The 20511-nt window shown below is 36.1% G+C and overlaps 1 protein-coding gene across 1 annotated transcript; it reads right to left on the reverse strand.

Moving 5' to 3' along the window:
- Window positions 1-4154: 4154 nt before the first annotated feature.
- On the reverse strand, window positions 4155-19922 carry LOC113231501 (serine/threonine-protein phosphatase PP2A-like). The gene is made up of 3 exons (XM_026465825.1): window positions 19788-19922; window positions 18768-18878; window positions 4155-4394 (listed from the first exon to the last, which is right to left on the reverse strand). The coding sequence occupies exons 1-3, from the start codon at window positions 19854-19856 to the stop codon at window positions 4155-4157; spliced, it is 420 nt and encodes a 139-aa protein (XP_026321610.1). The 5' UTR covers window positions 19857-19922.
- Window positions 19923-20511: the final 589 nt, after the last annotated feature.

A 20511-nucleotide genomic window follows, 5' to 3' on the forward strand; every position in this document is an offset into this window, starting at 1 on the left:
TATTTGACAGTGATTGTTTCGGACGGATGTCGGACGGAGATTTAGGGTCGTATTCCAAAACTCTACTCAATGCTCAAGTCAGGATTTGAGCAGACTTGAGTATGATTTCAAGCACTGGAAATACGACCCTAACGGCAAGGACTTGAGTATGATTTTCAGTGCTCACTGCAATACTCAAGTCCTGACTTGAGTATTGGGTAGAGTTCTGGAATACGACCCCGAGAGTAGCCCCCCTGAACAAGAGTAATAACCTTGACAAATATGTAATAGCTCCCCCATCTGTTGGCCTTTTAGAACATTATTACAATCGCATCGCGGTTTACTTGGTACCGTCTTAACTGCCCCCGTGGCCGAACGGTTACCATGCCGGACTGCCACGCAGAGGTCCCAGGTTCGATTCCCGGGCTGGGAGAAATATTTGTATGGCCTACATTTGTTTCTCTCGTGAGTTTGGGTGTAATTTGTGGTTGTCTGTGTGTGGCACCCGCGACTCAGGGTTTCCCTAGTCCGGGGCTGTGTTGAGTGTGAGCGTTATTATTATTATTACTGTCTATTGATTAGTGTTAAGAATCAAAATATACATCCCAATAAGCAGAGTTACGAGTGGACATTTCTTTTTATGAGTCTGGGTATAGGTACGTACTGTTAGTATAGTATCTGTGCTAATATATGCAAGACAAAGTCATAACCAAAATATCACCCAACACCTAATTGTCGGCATTATTTAGTTCCTGTTAAATCTATTTTGAATCCGAATAAATATAAACACAGATAAGTATCTCTGATGCAGTCGCATAGTATAAAACAACAAACGTGCGCTATCTGATAAGTGCAAACGCGATAAAGCCTCTCAGGTAGGCAAAGGCAAAGAAATATAACCTCACACATACATTTGCTTCTTCAAGAATACACTATAGTCGATTCATATTAAAACTGACCAACCACTAGGATTTCATAACTGCTACTACCAGCTCTGAGTAGTACTGCGACTATTATGGACAGGCGTGCCACTTACCACCAGGTGCACGTCTTGTTCGGCCCGTCACATAGTATTATAAAAAAAAATACAGTGAGAAGCCATATGAAATGTAAATAGACCGACCAATCACGTGCTTTAGTAACAGTGATGGGACGCAATTCAAACGAATCAATCACATGGCTTTGTGGTTATTATCTGCTGTATTCTAAACGCGAATGGACTACAATTCAAAAGTTTGGTTTTTCAGACAAATATTGCAAGGCAAGACGGTAGTAATAGACTACTTAACAGTTTAGACTGAATCCCCGAATCGGGCCTCTGGACATCACAAGTCTAGTGTAGATAAGATATAATTATCACTTGTTATTTGTGAATGAAAAAATACTGGTGAATTCTGAAGGTAGGTAATTCCGCAAAAGGTATATTGAATTGATAAGAAATGTGAATTCCGTGGTCATTATGGTGAACTGTCTGCGGGTCAAATCGTCATACATGCTGCCGTATCTCACATTTATTAGTAAAAGAGTAAGACGTCACTCAGCTTTCAAAATACTAATCTGTAATAAGTTTATATAAATAGGCTTACTAATAAGTAACCAATTAGGTATTTTGTTTCTTTGCTGCAAATTTTAACAGTAGAAATATCCACGATAACCTTCAAAAATGGTCACAATATCGATCACTTTGACCTTTCGAACGATTTTTGGTCTCTGTGGGTAAACTTATATTTATAATGGCTTTGTGATTTCGGTGAAGGTGGCAGTCTATTCCGTATAAACAGCGCGAGGACTGTGGCGCCTTGTCAGCTGAATTCGCGTGGCGAAGAGGCAGCATCGGAGTCGGTGTAAATACCGAGTCCACTTCGTCTCCTTCAGTAAGGCGAAGTAGTCTGCTACAACATACAATCGACCGTATGTAAACACGCGATATGAGTGACGGTAGCATTTTTTTCGTGATATCAAGTGACAGGGAGAACAATATTGCGCCTGGTGGTAAGCGACACGTCTACGCATACACTTGCATAAAGATGGGGCATTGCCACTGCGCCCGCCACGGCGCAGTGGCAATGCCCGCGGCTCAGATCTTTGCGATTTAAGGCCCTTGAGTGACACTGCAACTGTTATAGACAGGCGTGTAGCTTACCATCAGGCGCACGACTTATTCGTCCCGTCACTTAATATTGTAAAAAAAAAAATCGACTTCATTTTTTTAGTAACCATAGAGACATAAATTTGACAAGGGCCAATGTGCCTATAATTTCACCAGCAGCCATATACCCTTCAAAAACTGAAATGCAGTATTGCTCCCATTATAGCTTCTCGGTAGAAATAGCTATGTGGCAGTGATTTTTGATAATGGTATAACATTGATAGAATGAAACAGATAATAAATACAGCTTAAGATATAAAGTGCTAAATCGAAAATTCTGAAAGACTCACCTAGTGTCGTAATCACAAGGATGAAAGTCATACAATAGACAAGAATGAAGAGGCCTGTGTAATCAACTCTTATCAAACGTTGCACGGAGATATTTCATAGCGACGAACAAAAAATACTTTCACTAATTACTTTCATAATTTCAGTAAATAGAACGTGAAAATTGTGAAATAGGTAGATGTACAAAAGTATTTATTCCATCTCTTCTGTTTGATGCTTTACTTTTTGCAATTACACAACAGATGGAAAATGTAAATAATGTTTGTTTCAAACATCATTAACGGTATCTAAATTATGTCTAGTAATGAAAACATCTAAATTATGTCTAGTAATGAAAACAGTGCAGTAATTTTATATTATTAACAACGTCCATCTGCTATAAACTGTGTTATCATTCATCATAGTTATGTTTCTTATTAGGTACAAAATTACATCGACCTTATCTCCATGACGATAAGATTAATTATTGAGTATTTCTTTGGAATTAACTATTTTTCGGATCTAATTTGTGATCATTTGTTTTTTACTTTCAACTGCCTCCGTAGCCGAACGGTTACCATGCAAAATGGTTCGATTCCCGATTCGTATGTCCTACATCTATTTCTCTCGCGAGTTTAGTTTGAGTTCAAGGCACCTGCGATACAGGGTTTCCCTAGTGCGGACCCAGTTGAGTGTGTGCGTTATTATTATTATTATTTCACGGCTTTTTTTGGAACTCAATTTTTTTTATTAATTGAAACACACTTTCAATTCATGTATACGTAGTAAATTTTGAATTCATGGTAATTATAGTTTTAATGAAATGTATATTCTATATTAATTTCGTTTTTTTATTGGCCCTAACAACTCTACGATGATGCTGCCGTTTCAAGTCCGGTACAGAACGGAACATTATAAACATTTTCTCTTTATGATATTAGTGTAGGAGGGTTGCTAACATTCAAAGCTGAAAATGGTACAGGACAAAAAACATATTTATATATTCTTTACTTTGTGCAACCCATCTCGAAAACACAACAAACGAAAGAGAAGTGTTAAGTCAAATTACTTGGTCAATGTCACTCTAGCACAGTGTTATTGCAAGGAAAAGTCAATAAGAGATCACAATTACGACATGTCAATTTGTGCTTAACAAATTACTCGGTACGCGATTTCGCCATTGTTACAAAATCAATACAGAATTCGAGTGCATTGTAACATTACCATTTTGGCGGATTGTTATTTAAAATTCGCTAACATTGCTTCTGAATCTGTATTCCAGAATTTATAAGTAAACTTATAAATGTGAGGGAGTTGTAACGCTTCGCGTGCCACTCATTCCTTTGATAGACCAAGTTTGAAATTTCGAACAAACAGAGACAAATTGTACTTTTAGTCTAAATTGTTTAAAATAATACAGATAAAAGTGCAACACTAAACTTTAAATAAATAACTACTTTTAATGAGAAACAAGTAAAGTATAAGTGAGAGAAGGAGGTACACCTATTACATTCGTGACAGTTCCAGTAAAAAAAAAAAAGAAATAACTGACGCACTGGGAGTGACTCTTAGCCATACCAGCCAAAGATGCGAAAGCCAGTCTGGTTTCTGTCCAACTATTAACAGATAATTAAGTAAAACAGGATCTTAAATGAACCGAAAGAAATCACGTGGTGTAAATTGTTATTCTACTTATTTTATTCCAGCAATAATTTTGCATCCACAGTCGTGAAAAGTAAACTGATAATAGAAAAAAATCTCAATTTACTCTCCTCTTTTTTCCTCTTACCTTGAGCGCGACAAGCAATGTGACAGTCTCGACAGAGTAGTACCCGCGGTCCACGTAGTCGCCCATGAACAGGTAGTTGGTGTCCGGGGACCGGCCCCCGATGCGGAACAGCTCCATCAAGTCGTGGAACTGGCCGTGAACGTCGCCGCATACCGTCACTGGACATTTTACCTCTTGCACGTTCGACTCTTTCGTCAGAATCTCTTTAGCCTGGAAATAAAAAAAATCGTTAAATTACTATTAGTTCTAAAAACGAAAAAAATTTGAGCGAGTGTGAACGGAAACGCGTTGGCGTCGGCCTCCTTGGCCTAAAGAAAAAACCAAAGTACCAAGAATAAACGACATATGAATGAAGGAAACAAGCAAATGACTCAAACTCAAATAACCTCTATTTCAAAGGGAAGCAAATTAACTTGAAATCATCATATTGATTAAACTCTACTACTCATTCGTAAGACAGATTCCCCTGTGAAGAGTGAGCAAGAAACTCTAGGGCGTGCTCTTTGTAAACGCTGCATATACCACCAGGACCCTATATTTGTATTCGTGTGACCTTTGTATTGAGGACTAAACATTCACAGACGCAAGCGCTAATCGCGGAGAGGCAAAAACCAAAGAATTTTGTATTCTTTCTTTATTAATAAATCAGTGATTGTTTTTCTCGCGTTCACTGCTTCAGATCTTCAGGAAAACGTTCGTAAATCTGTTTGTGATGGGTGACTGACGTTCATTGTAACGTTTGATAAAAATTACGTTACGTCAGAAGGTTATATAGTGCGTACTTTAATCCACAGGATAAAGTGCACTCACATTTTAGTAGGTACATAACATTGCAATCAACGCTTGTGTTCATGATGGATTGTTTTCATTGTTAATAGCTTACAGGATTGCCAAACGGCAAACAAAGGCGTAGATATGTGCTAAATGAATATTTTGGCAGATAACTTCATGTGAAAATGTGTCCAAAGAAAACTACATGAGAGTAACATAGCTGTAATGCCAAACGATTTGGCAAACCTTTTAGAATGTGGCGCGAACACATGTTTAGAATATTGGGAAACAATTTGATGTTGACGACACAGTGACAGATCCGCTGGAGATTTGGTGATTTATTGTTGTCTACGCGCACCCACACATAAGCGCTGGCACACGGTGCACGGGTGAATGATCTATCTCCCTGTCCCCCCGCCCGCCAACACCACATTGAAAATCACCCCGCGCCTCACACATGCCGCTTTACAACAAATGTTTCAGATTTGTATTTGGCTTTCCTAATGTCTGTACGTCTCCACTTTTAAGTGAAATTAACATAAAAATGTAATAAAGGCAATGTTTAGGCAACTCTTGATTGTCATTAACATCAGATCATTTAAAATGAGAACTCCGGTATACTATTGTTTTAAGAATATTCGAGAAATTCTAAAGAATGCATCGCCAATGCAGCCTCATTGTGAATTTGTAATGCAAACACGTTTATAATAAAAAAAGTTACAAAAAGCGTCTTCCCGCGGGGATAATTATTGGTCTTTTTGCATTTTAAATTGCTCCTAACGTCACAGTAACGATGGTGGTTTTTGCAGAGAACGCGTAACTACATACAGCAATTATATTTTGTAAAACTTTCAAAAGGGTTGAAAATTGTTTTCTTTGTTTTTTCAGTCGAGGTGGCGTAGACGAGACATTTATTTTCGTGTCAAAGAGCCCTTATGTCAACGAATATTATATTTATTATCTAGGCTCCGTTTAGCGCATCGATTTACATTTGACTGAATACTCGTAACTAGGTCATCGTTATTCAAGAGATGTGACCTGAAACTGGCTTTATTGCCTTTGAAAAGGTTATGATATTTAAGAAAGAGGTAATTCTAAGATTGTCATTATTACAATCTTGTATATTTTGTTCTAGTATAGCGCCGCATTAACAGTAACGTAAACTCCTGTCAATTGTTTTAAATCAGGAAAGTTTATTTTGTTTATAGATATATCTACGACAATATCTGTGGTATAGGGCGACTAAATTTCAATGGTGCGATGCTAAACTTGGGATGACCTTGGAAATAAAGAAGTTTTAGCTGATGTGTTCTATGGGAAGGCATTGGTTTATAAAAAAAAATTAGAAAGTAACCGTAAGGCTGAAAGAATTCTCAGATCACGCAGTACACCTCATACAACAGGCTGAAAACAGTAGGGCTAGCACGACAGGGCGCGACTTCGATCGATTGCTATGCGAGAATAAAAGTATCTCGCGCTTTATGTCACTCTCGCGCAAGTCGCGCCCCTTTGTCGCGCACTGTACTGGTGAACGTAACAAAAAAACCGTCGAATATATTCAAACCAATAGCGATCTTCAGCAATGAGGGAACCAAGAAAATCTACAAAATTATGGTTGAAACAGCAAATATGTCCCGTTGAGCGGATTCTGCATATTTAATCAGATTTCAACCAGTTTAAAATATGCAAAACATGCGAATCGATAATCGTACTCGTGAAATAATGTATTCCGAAAAGACAGAACAAGCTTGAAGACAAACAAATGAGAGCGCTCAAGTAGTTTTAAAGGGATTGATTGAAAAAAAGAGACTGATAGGGACAGGGAACGTCATGAGGCTATTTTTAGATTGAATATAGACTATTGTTCAAAAACAGTAAAAGTTGTTACAAACTTTATTGAGTTAAAGACATCAGTAGAATACAATATAAGATATAACAGAATACAATAGAAAAAAATGGGACTTTAAAGTATTTCAAAAGGCTATGCTATAGTAAATTTCGACTGGGAAGTTGTCCAGAAAATGTTTGTCAAAATTTTAAATTCTCAACTCTATCGAGATATGCTGTGACAACTTTGCCACCTTGGAGAATTATTTATCTCCGCTGTATGTTTCCTTGTTACTGTCGTAGCTTTCGTTTCAAAATGAACTTTTCAAATGTAGTAAAAATATGTCCCTATTCAAACAACAACTGCCTCCGTGGCCGAACGGTTACCATGTCGGACTGCCACGCAGAGGCCCCAGGTTCGATTCCCGGGCCGGGAGAAATATTTGTATGGCCTACATTTATTTCTCTCGTGAGTTTGGGTGTAATTTGTGCTTGTCTATGTGTGTGTCCATGGCACCCGCGACACAGGGTTTCCCTAGTGCGGGGCTATGTTGAGTGTGTGCGTTATTATTATTATTATAAAAATATGTATGTCCGTATGGAATCTTTTGGTATTCCGAATTAGAATCAAAAGCGCTGGTTCCAAGATAGTTATGGCCGTGAGAGCAAAGTGGTAAAAATGATAATGAAAATAACGCACATACTCAACATAGCCTTGCCGGTGCCATGGACACACACATAGACAACCACAACTTACACACAAACTCACGAGAGAAATAAATGTAGGCAATACAAACAAACTCCTGGCCCGTAAATCGAACCCGGGGCCTCTGCGTAGCAGTCCAGTATAGTAACCGTTCGGCCACGGACTCAATTAAATGCTCAACTTGAGAGACTGACGACCTCTGTGGTGGCTTGCACACCGGTTTTCATGGTGTCGCCATCTCCGAGCTCCCGGGTTCGATCCCTGGCCGGGTCAATGAATAAAATTACATTTTCTATAAGTATTATCTCGGGTTTTGGTGGTACTGTCGTTGTTTCCGATTTCCATAACACAAGTGCTTTAGTTACATTGGGAGCAGAACAACGTATGTGAGTTGTCTAATAGAGACTAAAGTTTCCTGTCGACCCTGAATGAACCATGTGAGTTGTCTAATAGAAACTAAAGTTTCCTGTCGAACCTGAATGAACCACTTAATAATTCCGAACTATGTAAATGTTAAAAAATCTTTAATAGACAAACTTCAGATGTATGTAAACAACATACTTGACTTTGTATTCCAAATCTGATATAGCTGGGCCTACTGGTTTCTATCCTGCAGCAACACATATATGGCTTGATAAAGGCTTACGTTATATGACCGAAGGAACGAGAAATTTCGTCGCTACGTAACTACGTCATTAAGAAGCATCTTCATTTTTATGGCTTCAAAAAGTATAATAATAAAAAAATCTAAAAAGAGCTATACAATGAATACACATCATGACTTCGACAAACGATGACGGTAAATGATTAATCTGTGTTAGTTGTGAATGACTCATCGACAAAGTCAACTGATTCATATTATAATCATATTGTAATCTGGTGATCTTGTGGCCTAGTTTAATTCCCTAGGGTGGTGACAAATGCAGCGAAATTACGCAGATTAATGTGCGTTTCTATTTTTAATTTCTTATATTAAAGTAGAAATCACATGTCAAGAATCTAACCAATTAGGTGCCATTGAATGGCTACCTGACATTTCTTTGATTTTAGTAACACTAGAGCTCCGTGTGAAAGAGTTCGTCCAGGGAAGTACTGCCAGTTCACCTATTTCCACCGCCGAGCAATAATGTGAGTATTACTGCCTTCCAGTTTTGAAAGATAAGGGTACTGGTGAAATTGCAGCCACATGGGACTTGTCCACTGTCTCAGGACTTATCGTACCGTCATCACTTGATATTATAAAAGAAAATCTTTGACTTGGTTTTTTTTTAGTAACCGTGTACCATACAAGTTAAAGTGTAAAAAACGTTAAAAATTAATACAAAATTCGTTCGATCCGGCCGGATTCGAACCGACGACGTCTTCTAGCATACCGTACCAGACGCTATGCCAACTAAGCCATGGAACGAACCAGCGGACCTCACGAATTTTTCTATGTGTTTGTTGTCGTGTCTTTTTCGCAAAATTCTGACAGCCTGAGACATAAGTTGACAAGTCCTGTGTCTGTAATTTTACCAGCACTCTAACCTTTCAAAACCGGAACACAGTAATGCTCACATTACTGCTTGGCGACAAAAATAGGTAACACACTTAAATCATGCGTGGTTATGGAACTTTAGTGAAACTAAACGTAATTATTGCGAGGTGTGAAATTGGATACAATGTTAATAAGATTACATCATAGGCTTACTAATAGCTAATCAATTAGGAATTTCATAATGAGCTTTCTTTGCTACATATCTGTGTTTACATATTATGTAATTCAGTAGAAAAGTGTAACATCCTGTAATAGGGCTTACAGTGTTAGATACTTCTATGTTTAATATGTAATAGTGCTGTGTGTGTACGTTTAATGTATATGTTTGAATACATATATGTATTATTTTATTATGAATATGTACGTATTAGGGCGATGGCGTGATCGGCGTGGTATATATTTTCCAAGCGTTTAAAAAAACTGCTAAAAAATTGTTTAACCTTTGTATTAATTAAATTTTTTATTGAATTGATATTCAATTATTTTTATGTGAATTTACTCCACTAGTTTGTTATATGTTATATCAATACAAAGATCGAACACTCAGAAAAAATTCCTTCGATCCGGCCGGATTCGAACGAATTCAATAAAAATTTAAATACAATGAATAGTGACATATCTAGCCATGGCTGGTAGCTGTAAAGATATCTAACTGGGTGACGAAATACTTAAGATTTCACATAGACGGCGCTACGGCTAAAAAGTCGTTGAAAAAACCAAAAAAGATACAACAAACACATAAAAAATTCGTGAGGTCCGCTGGTTCGTTCCATGGCTTAGTTGGTATAGCGTCTGGTACGGTATGCTAGAAGACGTCGTCGGTTCGAATCCGGCCGGATCGAAGGATTTTTTCTGAGTGTTCGATTTTTGTATTAATAATTATAACAAACTTTGTATTAATTTTTAACGTTTTTTACACTTTAACTTGTATGGTACACGGTTACTAAAAAAATCAAGTCAAAGATTTTCTTTTATAATATCAAGTGACGGTACGATTAAGTCGTGAGACGGGCATTGCCACAACGCCCGTCACCCTAAGACAGTGGACAAGTCCCATGCGGCTGTAATTTCACCAGCACCCTTACCCTTCAAAACCGGAACACAGTAATACTGATATTACTGTTTGGCGGCAGAAATTGATAAAATGGCAGTACTTTTTCACAGGGAGCTCTACTGCTAGTAAAATTGCTACTGTTGTTTGTAAATTATGACTGCTACCAGTAATTAATTAACAAAGAAACTGACACGCCACGCCGATTTCACGTCGGTCAAACTGCCCTTTCCTTAAAGTAAGTAAACCCTTGCCCAGCAGGGAGATATACAATGAGTTGATGACTGTCGATTTAATGTCATAAATACTAAGGCATTAAAAATTAATTATGTTTCATTTTCACATTTAAAAATAATCTCTAATAAAGTTACGGAAACAAATGTCGAAACGTAAATACTTGAAAGAAGGTGGGCGGAGTTATTTATATAGAAAATGTGCCCATAAATTTCTATTTCGGTATTCATTACAAATTAAAAGTTCTTTACAGTGACTGTTACGTAAACGGCTAGGAGCACGTTGAAATACAAAGTTTTTTGCTTAACAACGATGTGGCAACTCTAAAAATAATAATTCTTTATTCATAAGTAACTCATATTACGTATAAATTTTAAAAAAAAACTTCGTTTTTTTTTCAAGTTACTTCTAGCCCAGCACAAACGAGTTAGGATGAGATGTACAGATTTACCGAACCGCCGCAGGTACTTTAATTGTGTACTGGGCAATCCGGGTACGAAAATTGGACAAAAAAAGTGATTATATTTGTTGAATCTGCTCTCCAGCAGCGCCGATCAGACACCTAAGTTATAATAAACTATAATGGGACAGTTGCACACATTGTATTAAAAATGGGTGCACGTACAGTATCCTCCTTATTTTCCAGATAGGTACCGGAGCTACAGTCACGCTCACTTCCCGTTGCGCTTTGCACAACTAACGGTGACCACCGCTAAGCCATTGACTCTAAAGTCCACTATCAAAACTCCTCATAGGTGGCGGAGCTGTAAGGCACACTCACTTCCGGATGCCGAAAAAACGACGTCTCTACAGTTCCCAATGGACCTGGAGGATATCAAGCTCATCCTCTACTAACTCTCCGGGTTAGTACCGGAGATGCCCATGGTCGTAGGCCTGTGATCATGTCTGGACATAGCTTCAGACTTCGCCCTAGGCCCTCGTCTAGACCTAAGACAAGCTAGATATGCACGAGACAAACGCCCCGGCCACACACCACCGGGGCAGACGAACATGTCCTCTCTGCAGCTCACCACAAACCCTAGCGAGTCTATACCCAAGTCCGGGCGCACCAGAGACGCCCGAGAAGGCGTGTCACTGGCGGAGGGCTTGGCGGGACGCCAGTTGTACCCTCATCTTGCCGGCCAACCCGTAGTCTCTCCGGTATAACTTATCTCTCGGGTCGGTAGATAGGGACGCCTCCCGTACATTAAAATGTAATAAATATAATTACACGCTTCTGGCCCAGGCAAATAAGCTCTCAGTTTTGTATGAAAAATGTATTTTTCTAGACACGTTATGGACATGTAGAATATATACCGTGAAATTTGAATGCGATTTATAAAGTACACTGGACCTTTACGTGATCATAGGACTAATATTGTCCGAGTCTGAAGCACTTCATATATTAAGTACATTTTGATGTACACGAGGCCTTTGGAGGATATTGTGGCAAGTGGATTTGAATAAGATTCAAAAACAAATAATACCAGTGGCGAAGGGTGAATATTTGAGGAAGTTACGCAGCAAATATTGCAAATACAAGGAATTTCCTGTTCAATGCTTACTAAGTTAGAGAATAAATTTCTTAGGTAAGCCGTTCGGAATCGTGTTATAAAGACTCCTTACCACTAGTACCACAGAAATCGAAACAAAATTGCCTACTTATTTATATTTCTGTGACTAGTACCTATTTGAAAACAATTGAGTAGGTCCATTTTACACTTCCATGCAATTGTTAAAAGGTTAAACACATGACATTTTTACATTTGCGCCAATGAAACAATAGGTTCGATCATACCACATTATTGTTTTAGTCTGAAATTTGTACAGATGTCATAACAGCGAGATGGGCCTATAGTTTGTTTGTGTGAAAAAACATCCAAGTAACAGTAAACTTTAATTCCGAAAAAAAAAATTGTTTCATTTCCTATGTGTAACAATCGCGAAAACCTTCTTTTTTTTGTATCTTCTTGTCCCTGCAAGCTGTCTTGTCGACATTTTGCTAGGGGTTAAGCGTTTGGTGTAAGGTGTGTATAATATCCATCGACATGTCTCTTCTTCTTGGGTAGCTTATCGCTTTAAACTTTGAAATGTTTGATTAGACTGTTTTGCTATTTAAGTTTCTTGTAAGTAGGTAAGGATGCCTTTGTAAGCGTTAAGCGTTTGGAATAAGCAAGCAGCGAGTGCTTTCTCTCCTCTTATACAGTTTTAATTGCTAAGACACGATGAAGGCGTTGATTTGTCATGTACCAAGGTGCTCCAGTGATTATACCATCGAGTATATAACCAGAAATAGATACGAAATAAGGGCCATCCATCCCTGGCAACTCATCAGGTAAATGGGCCTTACATCACTTTTAAATATCACTCTCGTTTGTGTTGAAATCACAAATTAGAAAACTGAAACAGTACAGCGCCAATAACTAACCTGTATGTACGTCTCCGTATACCCTAAAAATATTCTGTATTTATTGTAATAAAGATAATATCTCTAACAATGGGGGCTGTTCCATTCGGTGGTGTGGGAAAAACAGCAAAACATCTAATTATAAAACGGAATCACATTTCATCGGTAGTGAAATATTAAATATGTAATTTTCTAATTTAAGTCCGTTATAACAAAGCTCAAGTTAAACTGGTCGATTTGAAGTGAAACAATTGACGACACCCCGTCAATTGTTTTGAATTCGGGCTAGCGGGAGCGTAATTGTCACTGTAATGATTTGGCAGAATAGTTTTCAAACAAATTAAATTACTTAAAGCACTTTTGATCGAAATCTTTGCAGTATCTCATATTGGATATGGATGCCGTGCCCCATAACTGCAAGCCGTAAGTCTAAACTGGTTTAAGAATACACTCGCGAAAACCTTAGAACTCGATAAACATTGACACTTATTAGTGTACAGCCGGATCGAAAAAAGTGTATGCAATAGAGGCGAAAATGACGTTGCGCGTTTCACTTCTGTTGGGAACGTCGATGTGAACATCTTTTTAGTTCTTATTACATAGAGATAACGCTTTTTCTCTGTAGATAAGTCTGGGAAATTAAAAAAATATATACATACAGAAATTGACTTCGATTGGCATAGATGTCACAGGAGATAAACAATAAGGACTGTTTGATAAGTGTCTTTTATCATCATGAAGTTACTCACCATGATAAAATTGTTTGTCAAGCTGACAAAGCAAAGTTAAAGTTAAAGTGTAAATGACCCCAATGAAAATGTGGCAAGGAAAATTTTTTTATAGATTTTTGTATACTTATTATTATAAATACATAAGGGTACAATTATTTTCTTGCATGCATTGACCTACCAACAAACGGACATCGGGTCTAATACAAGAACCACGAAACAAATGTCCGAGGTTAACCTATACAAACGTAGTGACATGTAACCAAATATAAAAAACTAAAACATTTAATTTAAATTGTAACGTCATTGCAGTACTGCCTAAATTTGCTTGCAAAAATTTAAGGGCCCAAAACACCATATTCAGCTTTTAGTGGAAATTTAACAAAATGCACCATATTTAGCTTCGACTGAAAATTACTTGAGCACAAGAGTAATGGAATAGCCTTTCTCGTAAATATTAATTTTTTTTTTTATATATATTATTATGTCGAATTTTGTACAAATTCACTTAAAATATAATAAAGAGTTGGGCAAAAACATACATACAAATATTACTACAAATGTGAAAATAAGTGTGTTCTATAAGAAATGTACCGATATTCCAACTAAACGTAAACTCAAATATCCGTAATTCCGATTTATAACAAAACCGTTACGCTTTTGAGTAATTTTGATGCTTTTCACATACACATAGTTAGCCTGTGTTTTGTAATCTTCGTAAAAAAATACATTTGACATTATGAAAATTCCAGCTAATATTATTTCGGGCAAATGTATTTTCTGACTTCTGATAGGTAATCCCAAGCCGTAAAACGAGTACAACAATATTTTGTTACTTATTGCTAACGTTTATTAAAAAATCATTTTAAAGATAAGATTAAAATCAAAGCAACTCTATAGTTTCTTTATTCTAAATATTTCAATTGCTTGTGGTTCGAACAATTGAAAATGACCAAGAAGTTTATATAAGCTTCTTGAAACTGACGTAATGGGTCTCTTTCCATCTTTTACGCATGCAATGAGTAGAAAAAGGGCAGTTAGGTATTTGATTATTTTGTGTGTTTTTGTAATTTATATTTACGATTCAGTTATACATAAATAAAATACTATAAAACTGTACAAAATAACGCTTTTAAATGAGAACTATGATTTGATAACACAATATATTTGTTTAGTTAAAATATGATACAAAATCCGGTTTTTACACTTTACTGCAATAATTTTTACAAGTTAATATTATTAGTACTGCATGATTGACAAACGCGCTGTCACTCGAACAAACGAACTATTGCGCGATTGACGCTCTGTATGTGATTTTAACGCCCTACAGGTGCGGAAACTTTTTAGCGCGAACCCGACGTCCATTTATTGGTAGGTCAATGATTGCATGCTTTCAATTAATATATTTTAGTAGCTAACTGATATATTACATTTAATCAGGCTAGGCCATATACAGAGTTTAATTATGAAACTATTAACTATAATTAAAATTGTATTATTAATTTTAATTTTAGCTTATAAGACTTATCATTTGTTATACCCTTACTGGGTGCATGTAACATTTTAAATGTAACCTAACGTACGTAACTACCAATGCAAATGAATAAAAAAATACCAAACTACATTTAACTTAACTTTTTATTTACATAGTACGATTACGTCATTTATGACACTTTAAGTTTGGAGATTTTTTTTTCCATTAAGAGATTCAAACTGTTTAATGGACAATGGCCAATTCTAAAACTTACTTCCTTCTTGCAAATCAAAGTAAATGAAGAGGCTGACACCATATTGTATGATACCAGATACCTTTTTGTCTTGAATTGATGTTGAAATACACATATTCCACATTTTAAGAATTGAATGTTGTGTTAGAATGTGTTGAAGAATTAGAATGTGAAATTATATGTACCAGACAATCACAACAGTAGCATGGTTTCAAACTAGGGAATTGCCTGTACTATGAATACCAGAGTAATGAAATTAATTTTGGACCACAACACAGAACACCCAGAGCAGAACCAACTTAATTAAGTTCATTTTCCAAATTGATTCCACCGGAAATCGAATGCTCTTCATCCAGTGCCCACAATGAAAAATGCTAGGGTATTGAGGTTGTCATATTCCAAGGAAATAAATCAGCAGTGCCAAATTGGTTAATTAACGATTGAAGGGAGTTACAATGTGTCGTGTGAGTGGGAGACTGTGTAAATATTTATAACTCTTTTCAGATAGTTGATGTGTGTGTATTTGAGAATTGTTTTAACCTTGAGAAACATGGTTGGATTAGTGACTGTTATGTTTTGTATTCTGTTATTAAAAGAGAAGGTTTAATTTAATTCAATTACTTTTTAATTACCAAACAAATAGTTGGGCTAAAATTACCAACCATAGTTTAAAACACTTCAGTAGGCCTATAATGATAGGACGCGACTTGAGCGAGAATGATATAAAGCGCGAAATACTGCTATTCTCGCATACATATCTCGCGCTTTATGTTGCTCTGTTGTATTGTGCAAGTTGTTCCTTATCGTGCTAGCCCTACTGGGCATTTATGAATAGATAGCAAACATGTGCATATATACGAGCATATACAAGGCGTGGTAGCCTGACGGTTTGATTTCTGCCTCTTAAGCAGATATCGTGGGTTCGAATGTTGGCTCGCACCTCTGAGTTCGTATGTTATGTAAATTCAATTTAATTTTACCATCAACTTATCAGTGAAAAGAAACATCATGATCAAACCTGCAAGTGCAGGAAAGTTCACAACCCTCGGAAAACGTATCAAGTCCCCAACCCCCATTGACCCGTGCCCAGCAGTGAGACGTATAAATGGGTTGATGGTGATAATGATACAGTACTACAGTACAGTGCTGACTATTGGGGTGATGCACAAACATCATCACTGTGTTGAGAGCTGATAGTGTGACATGAATTTATTAAAGACAGAATCTAAGAACAGATTTATAGGTTTTATGATAGTTTATACATAATAAACAGATTGCTTATCAGCAATAACTGCTTATACTTGATAACCACAGATTAGAACAGGCAGAGTATATTTACATAAATTTCAAGGAAGTAATACATAAATAGAGTGGATAATACCTCCCTCTAATCTGGAAATTAATGCATTGTATTTTGTTCTATATAAAAGTTTCTTTTATTTTAATGTTTTGCCTTATAGTTTTCGTAATACCAGAATTTGAGGGTGTGGTGGTTTGGGAGGTGTTGTCCACTCTATGTGTAACACTTGAAGATTAGATAAAATATAACACTTGTGTGTTATAACCAGTCATAAGATAAATAACCACTCTCAGAATTTACAATGTCATTAATTATGATCATATACATATTTCTAGTGACTTTTAAAAGTGTATTAGAATTTAGACATTAATACAGTTCTAACTATAGACATTTTACTGTATATTTAACAATAAATATCATTGCAACTGACAGTGACTCATTATCTTCAATTCATTACAGTATGTGTTGTATTATGAAGTGTGTTATTTATAAAAATGTGAATATGCTATATTAGGCCTAATTAACACATTTGCTACATCCTCTAATGATATGACAATTGTTATATTAAATAAAGCATGTACCAATGTGTATGTGTTCTACATTTTTGTATGTGATAAGTGTTTTTTCTCATGTACCATTTAATATTCTATTCAGTATTGTTGGAAAACTTAAGTTATTTTTCAATTGTGTATCTATACCACCCTTCTTATCATAACAAATGTAATCAATATTTTTAGTGAAATTGAGTGATAAACATATCTGAGACCACTGAAACAAGATCTACAACCCGCTCTAAAAAAAAACTTTAAGTGTCAGTATCATGAAAGTTACTGTAATGACAAATGTGTTAGTTATGACAAGGAGGGCAGTATACATGGCTGAAGTTTTCCTAAAGTTCTATGACAATCTTTTGTGAACTTTTAAAGACATGTTCTTAAAACCTACTAGGGTTGTCTTACTTCAAAACATTTTCTTTGCAAGAACTTTACCCTACTAGGTATACTATAGATATTAGGTAGTTTAGAGAACTCTGAGTAAATCAGAAGTTTAAATACAATTAATAAATCTAAAAAATACAATCATAAAGTATTTCAATAGAGCTCTATAGTAGCAGTAGAGCCCTTTGTGAAAAAGTTTGTCCAGGGAAGTACTGCCACCTTATCTATTTCTGCTGCCAAGCAGTAATGTGAACATTACTGCATTCTCGTTTCGAAGGGTAAGGGTGCTGGCGAAATTACAGTTACGTAGGACTTGTCAAGTTATGTCTCAGGGTGTCGGGCGCAGTGGCAGTGCCTCTCAGATCTTTGTGATTTAAAGGTCTGAGTGACGCTGCAACTGTTAGAGACAGGAGTGACGCTTTCCACCAGGCACACAACTTGTTCGTCCCGTCACTTAGTATTATAAAAAATTCAAATTTAATCAATACTAATAAGTGTTACTAACATGTTTAAGCTCTACTATGTACACAAGTGACAATGCAAAGTAATTGTTAACTACCTACCACTACTGCAGTCAAATAATAGCACTTATTACCTTGACTTCTTTAGAAAGCATTAATTATTATTGTGTTGTACACATGTAGGTATTGCAGCAGTTACAAAAGAAGTCCCATATACTCAAAACAAATACTCTGCCTATAGAGCATTCATGACAGTTACTAGGAACACTAAAACCTGTTGTAACCTAATACAGATATACTAGAGTTACATACATAGACACTATGGTATTAAAATATTTTCTAGATAGATGTATCAGCTGATAAAGTTAATTATGAAGCCAAATTCAAATATACCAAAGAACGATAAGATTAGAGTACTTGAAATGCTCACTTGATCTGATCAATCAATAGATACCCCCCAATTACAAGCATCAATGACAGATATCAACACAAAAATTAAAGGTTCATAATTTGTTAAGTGTAATATCGAGAATAATAAATGATTAGCAGCATTTCCGTGTGTCGTCTATAAATATCCCCCAACCAATTACATTAATATTAACCTGGACGCCTTTTGACGGCTGGGTGTGGTAAAATATTAAGCTGTGGTAAAGGGAACTGCTTGTAATTGTAAATATGGTACCGTACCGACTCGATCAGCTACAGATATCTCAAAATGAGTATCAAATAGACGACTCCGCTAGACCTAGCGTACATAAGCTGTCTTAACCGCCTGTGTAGGTATATGAATCATACAACATATAGCTACCAACACTTACAAAAACTTAACCAACATTCACAAAATCCATCTCAAATACAACCCTACATAATCTAGGACAAAAATTAGGCCACTTTACCTTGTCGCATAACGTTTTGACTTGATTTTCTGTCAATTGCTTGCATTCATTTAGCTGCTCTATCCATTGATCCAGTTCTTTTAGTGACGCTTTGTCCTCCATACTTTGAGTCTGTGGAATTAACGTACGAGACGTTAATTTGGTGTTGAAATGTTTTTAACTTTTAAATGTCCACAAAACCATGCGAATTAACTATTATACACTGCAGCCAGTAAACTGATTTCGGCAGACACTTTACAAAATGGCGTAGAACTACTTGCGTGACGTCAATTTTGTTCAAGAGCGACGTTCCCCTAGCGGATTTCCAAGGAAACTTCTAATGATGCCAACGAATGGATGCATTCAAGTTTGATGAATTACCAGTCTTCTCCTTCCTAGTAAATACTCAATTTCTTTCTTCCCTTTAGTACGAGAGCTCGGAGCATTTGAACCACATTTTCCTTTATTTTGCCAGAAAAAATAAAGCTACCAGTCAAAGATATTCACACAGCATTATAAATTCACTAAAAATACTGAATCCAGAAAAATGAAATAGTTATACAATTGAATTATCGACAATCATAATTATAACTTCTGAATTACTAAGAAAAGGCATAATTCTCGTACCATAAGCTTTTTTCTTCTTTGTCCGCCAGACGCCATCTATCGATTAATTATTAGCTTAATTTAATGTGTCAGAAAAATATGTACTTATTATTAATAGTTCATTATTTTATTATTATTATGGGGATGTTTGTCAAATTTGTATTAATAATGTCATTCCTTTGATTGACATCAATTTTTTTTTAAATTTGTATATCATGGACTTTCTAAAACCTGAATCCCTCCAATCTCAAACTTCTCAGATAGGATTTTGTTAATTTTTCACCACATATTACTATTACACAGCTACTTTGAGTATACAACACAGCTACTATTTTTTGCCAAATAGAACGTGGTTCGAATGCTCCTTACCAACCTTGAAATTGTTTATTATGTTAATTTTTTGCAACCTAGAAATATTTTAATATTCGCGCATACCTTTAATGATGCCGAAGGAACCACTTTTGCTTTTGCCATTGTTGCGGGCGTTTCTACCATAAATTCCATTAGAATGATTGTTTAATTCTTGAAATTCAACAGAAATTGTATTTGCTCATAAATTACATTGGCATAATAATTTTCCTAAAACCTATGAATATTGTATTGAAATATGTCAAGACAAGATGTTCAACTACTTTGAATTTTGGTTTGTTTTTTTTATTTTCTAAATTAATCCTAAAAAGATTCGTTTACACCTACTACCTACCTACATACTTACTACTTAATTCTTTTGTCATTGTATCTTTATAATTTGTTTACAGTGTGGCGGCTTTAGACGCCGCCTATTATCACCGGCTGGCTATGGCAGTCTCTTTGGACGAGAGTCGCCAAGGAGAGTGTCACAAAGGTGTCACACTTGCCGTAAATGTTTGACAGTTTTTAATTACGTAAATTGTCATGTCAGCGATTGCAAATTGTTTGCCAGGTTTAATATAGAGATTTTGTAAAAAACCACGAGACTTTATAATTATGTCGCCATTCACGAAGTTCACGAGGCCGTCTTATTGCTCGTTAGGGGTGCGATAAATTCCCCAAAACAGTTTAAATGGCTTAAGAGATAACTTTCTATAATATTGTTATTCTACAAATAGAACGCACAATTTTTTTCCTTTTCTATAATGTAATATTGTATCTGGATCTGTTCTACTAAGTCTTTTCCCTA

This window comes from Hyposmocoma kahamanoa, unplaced genomic scaffold (assembly GCF_003589595.1).
Source record: "Hyposmocoma kahamanoa isolate Upper Pololo Valley unplaced genomic scaffold, ASM358959v1 65, whole genome shotgun sequence".
Lineage (NCBI taxonomy): Eukaryota > Metazoa > Arthropoda > Insecta > Lepidoptera > Cosmopterigidae > Hyposmocoma > Hyposmocoma kahamanoa.

What these genes read in the sequence shown, in the direction of transcription:
- LOC113231501 (XM_026465825.1), bottom strand. Translation starts at nt 19,856, where the DNA reads ATGGAATTTATGGTAGAAACGCCCGCAACAATGGCAAAAGCAAAAGTG. An exon ending in TTCCTTCGGCATCATTAAAG is followed by an intron (nt 18,879 to 19,787) that starts GTATGCGCGAAT and finishes TTAATTCCACAG; the next exon opens with ACTCAAAGTATGGAGGACAA. An exon ending in TCAAAACGTTATGCGACAAG is followed by an intron (nt 4,395 to 18,767) that starts GTAAAGTGGCCT and finishes TTTTATTTCCAG; the next exon opens with GCTAAAGAGATTCTGACGAA.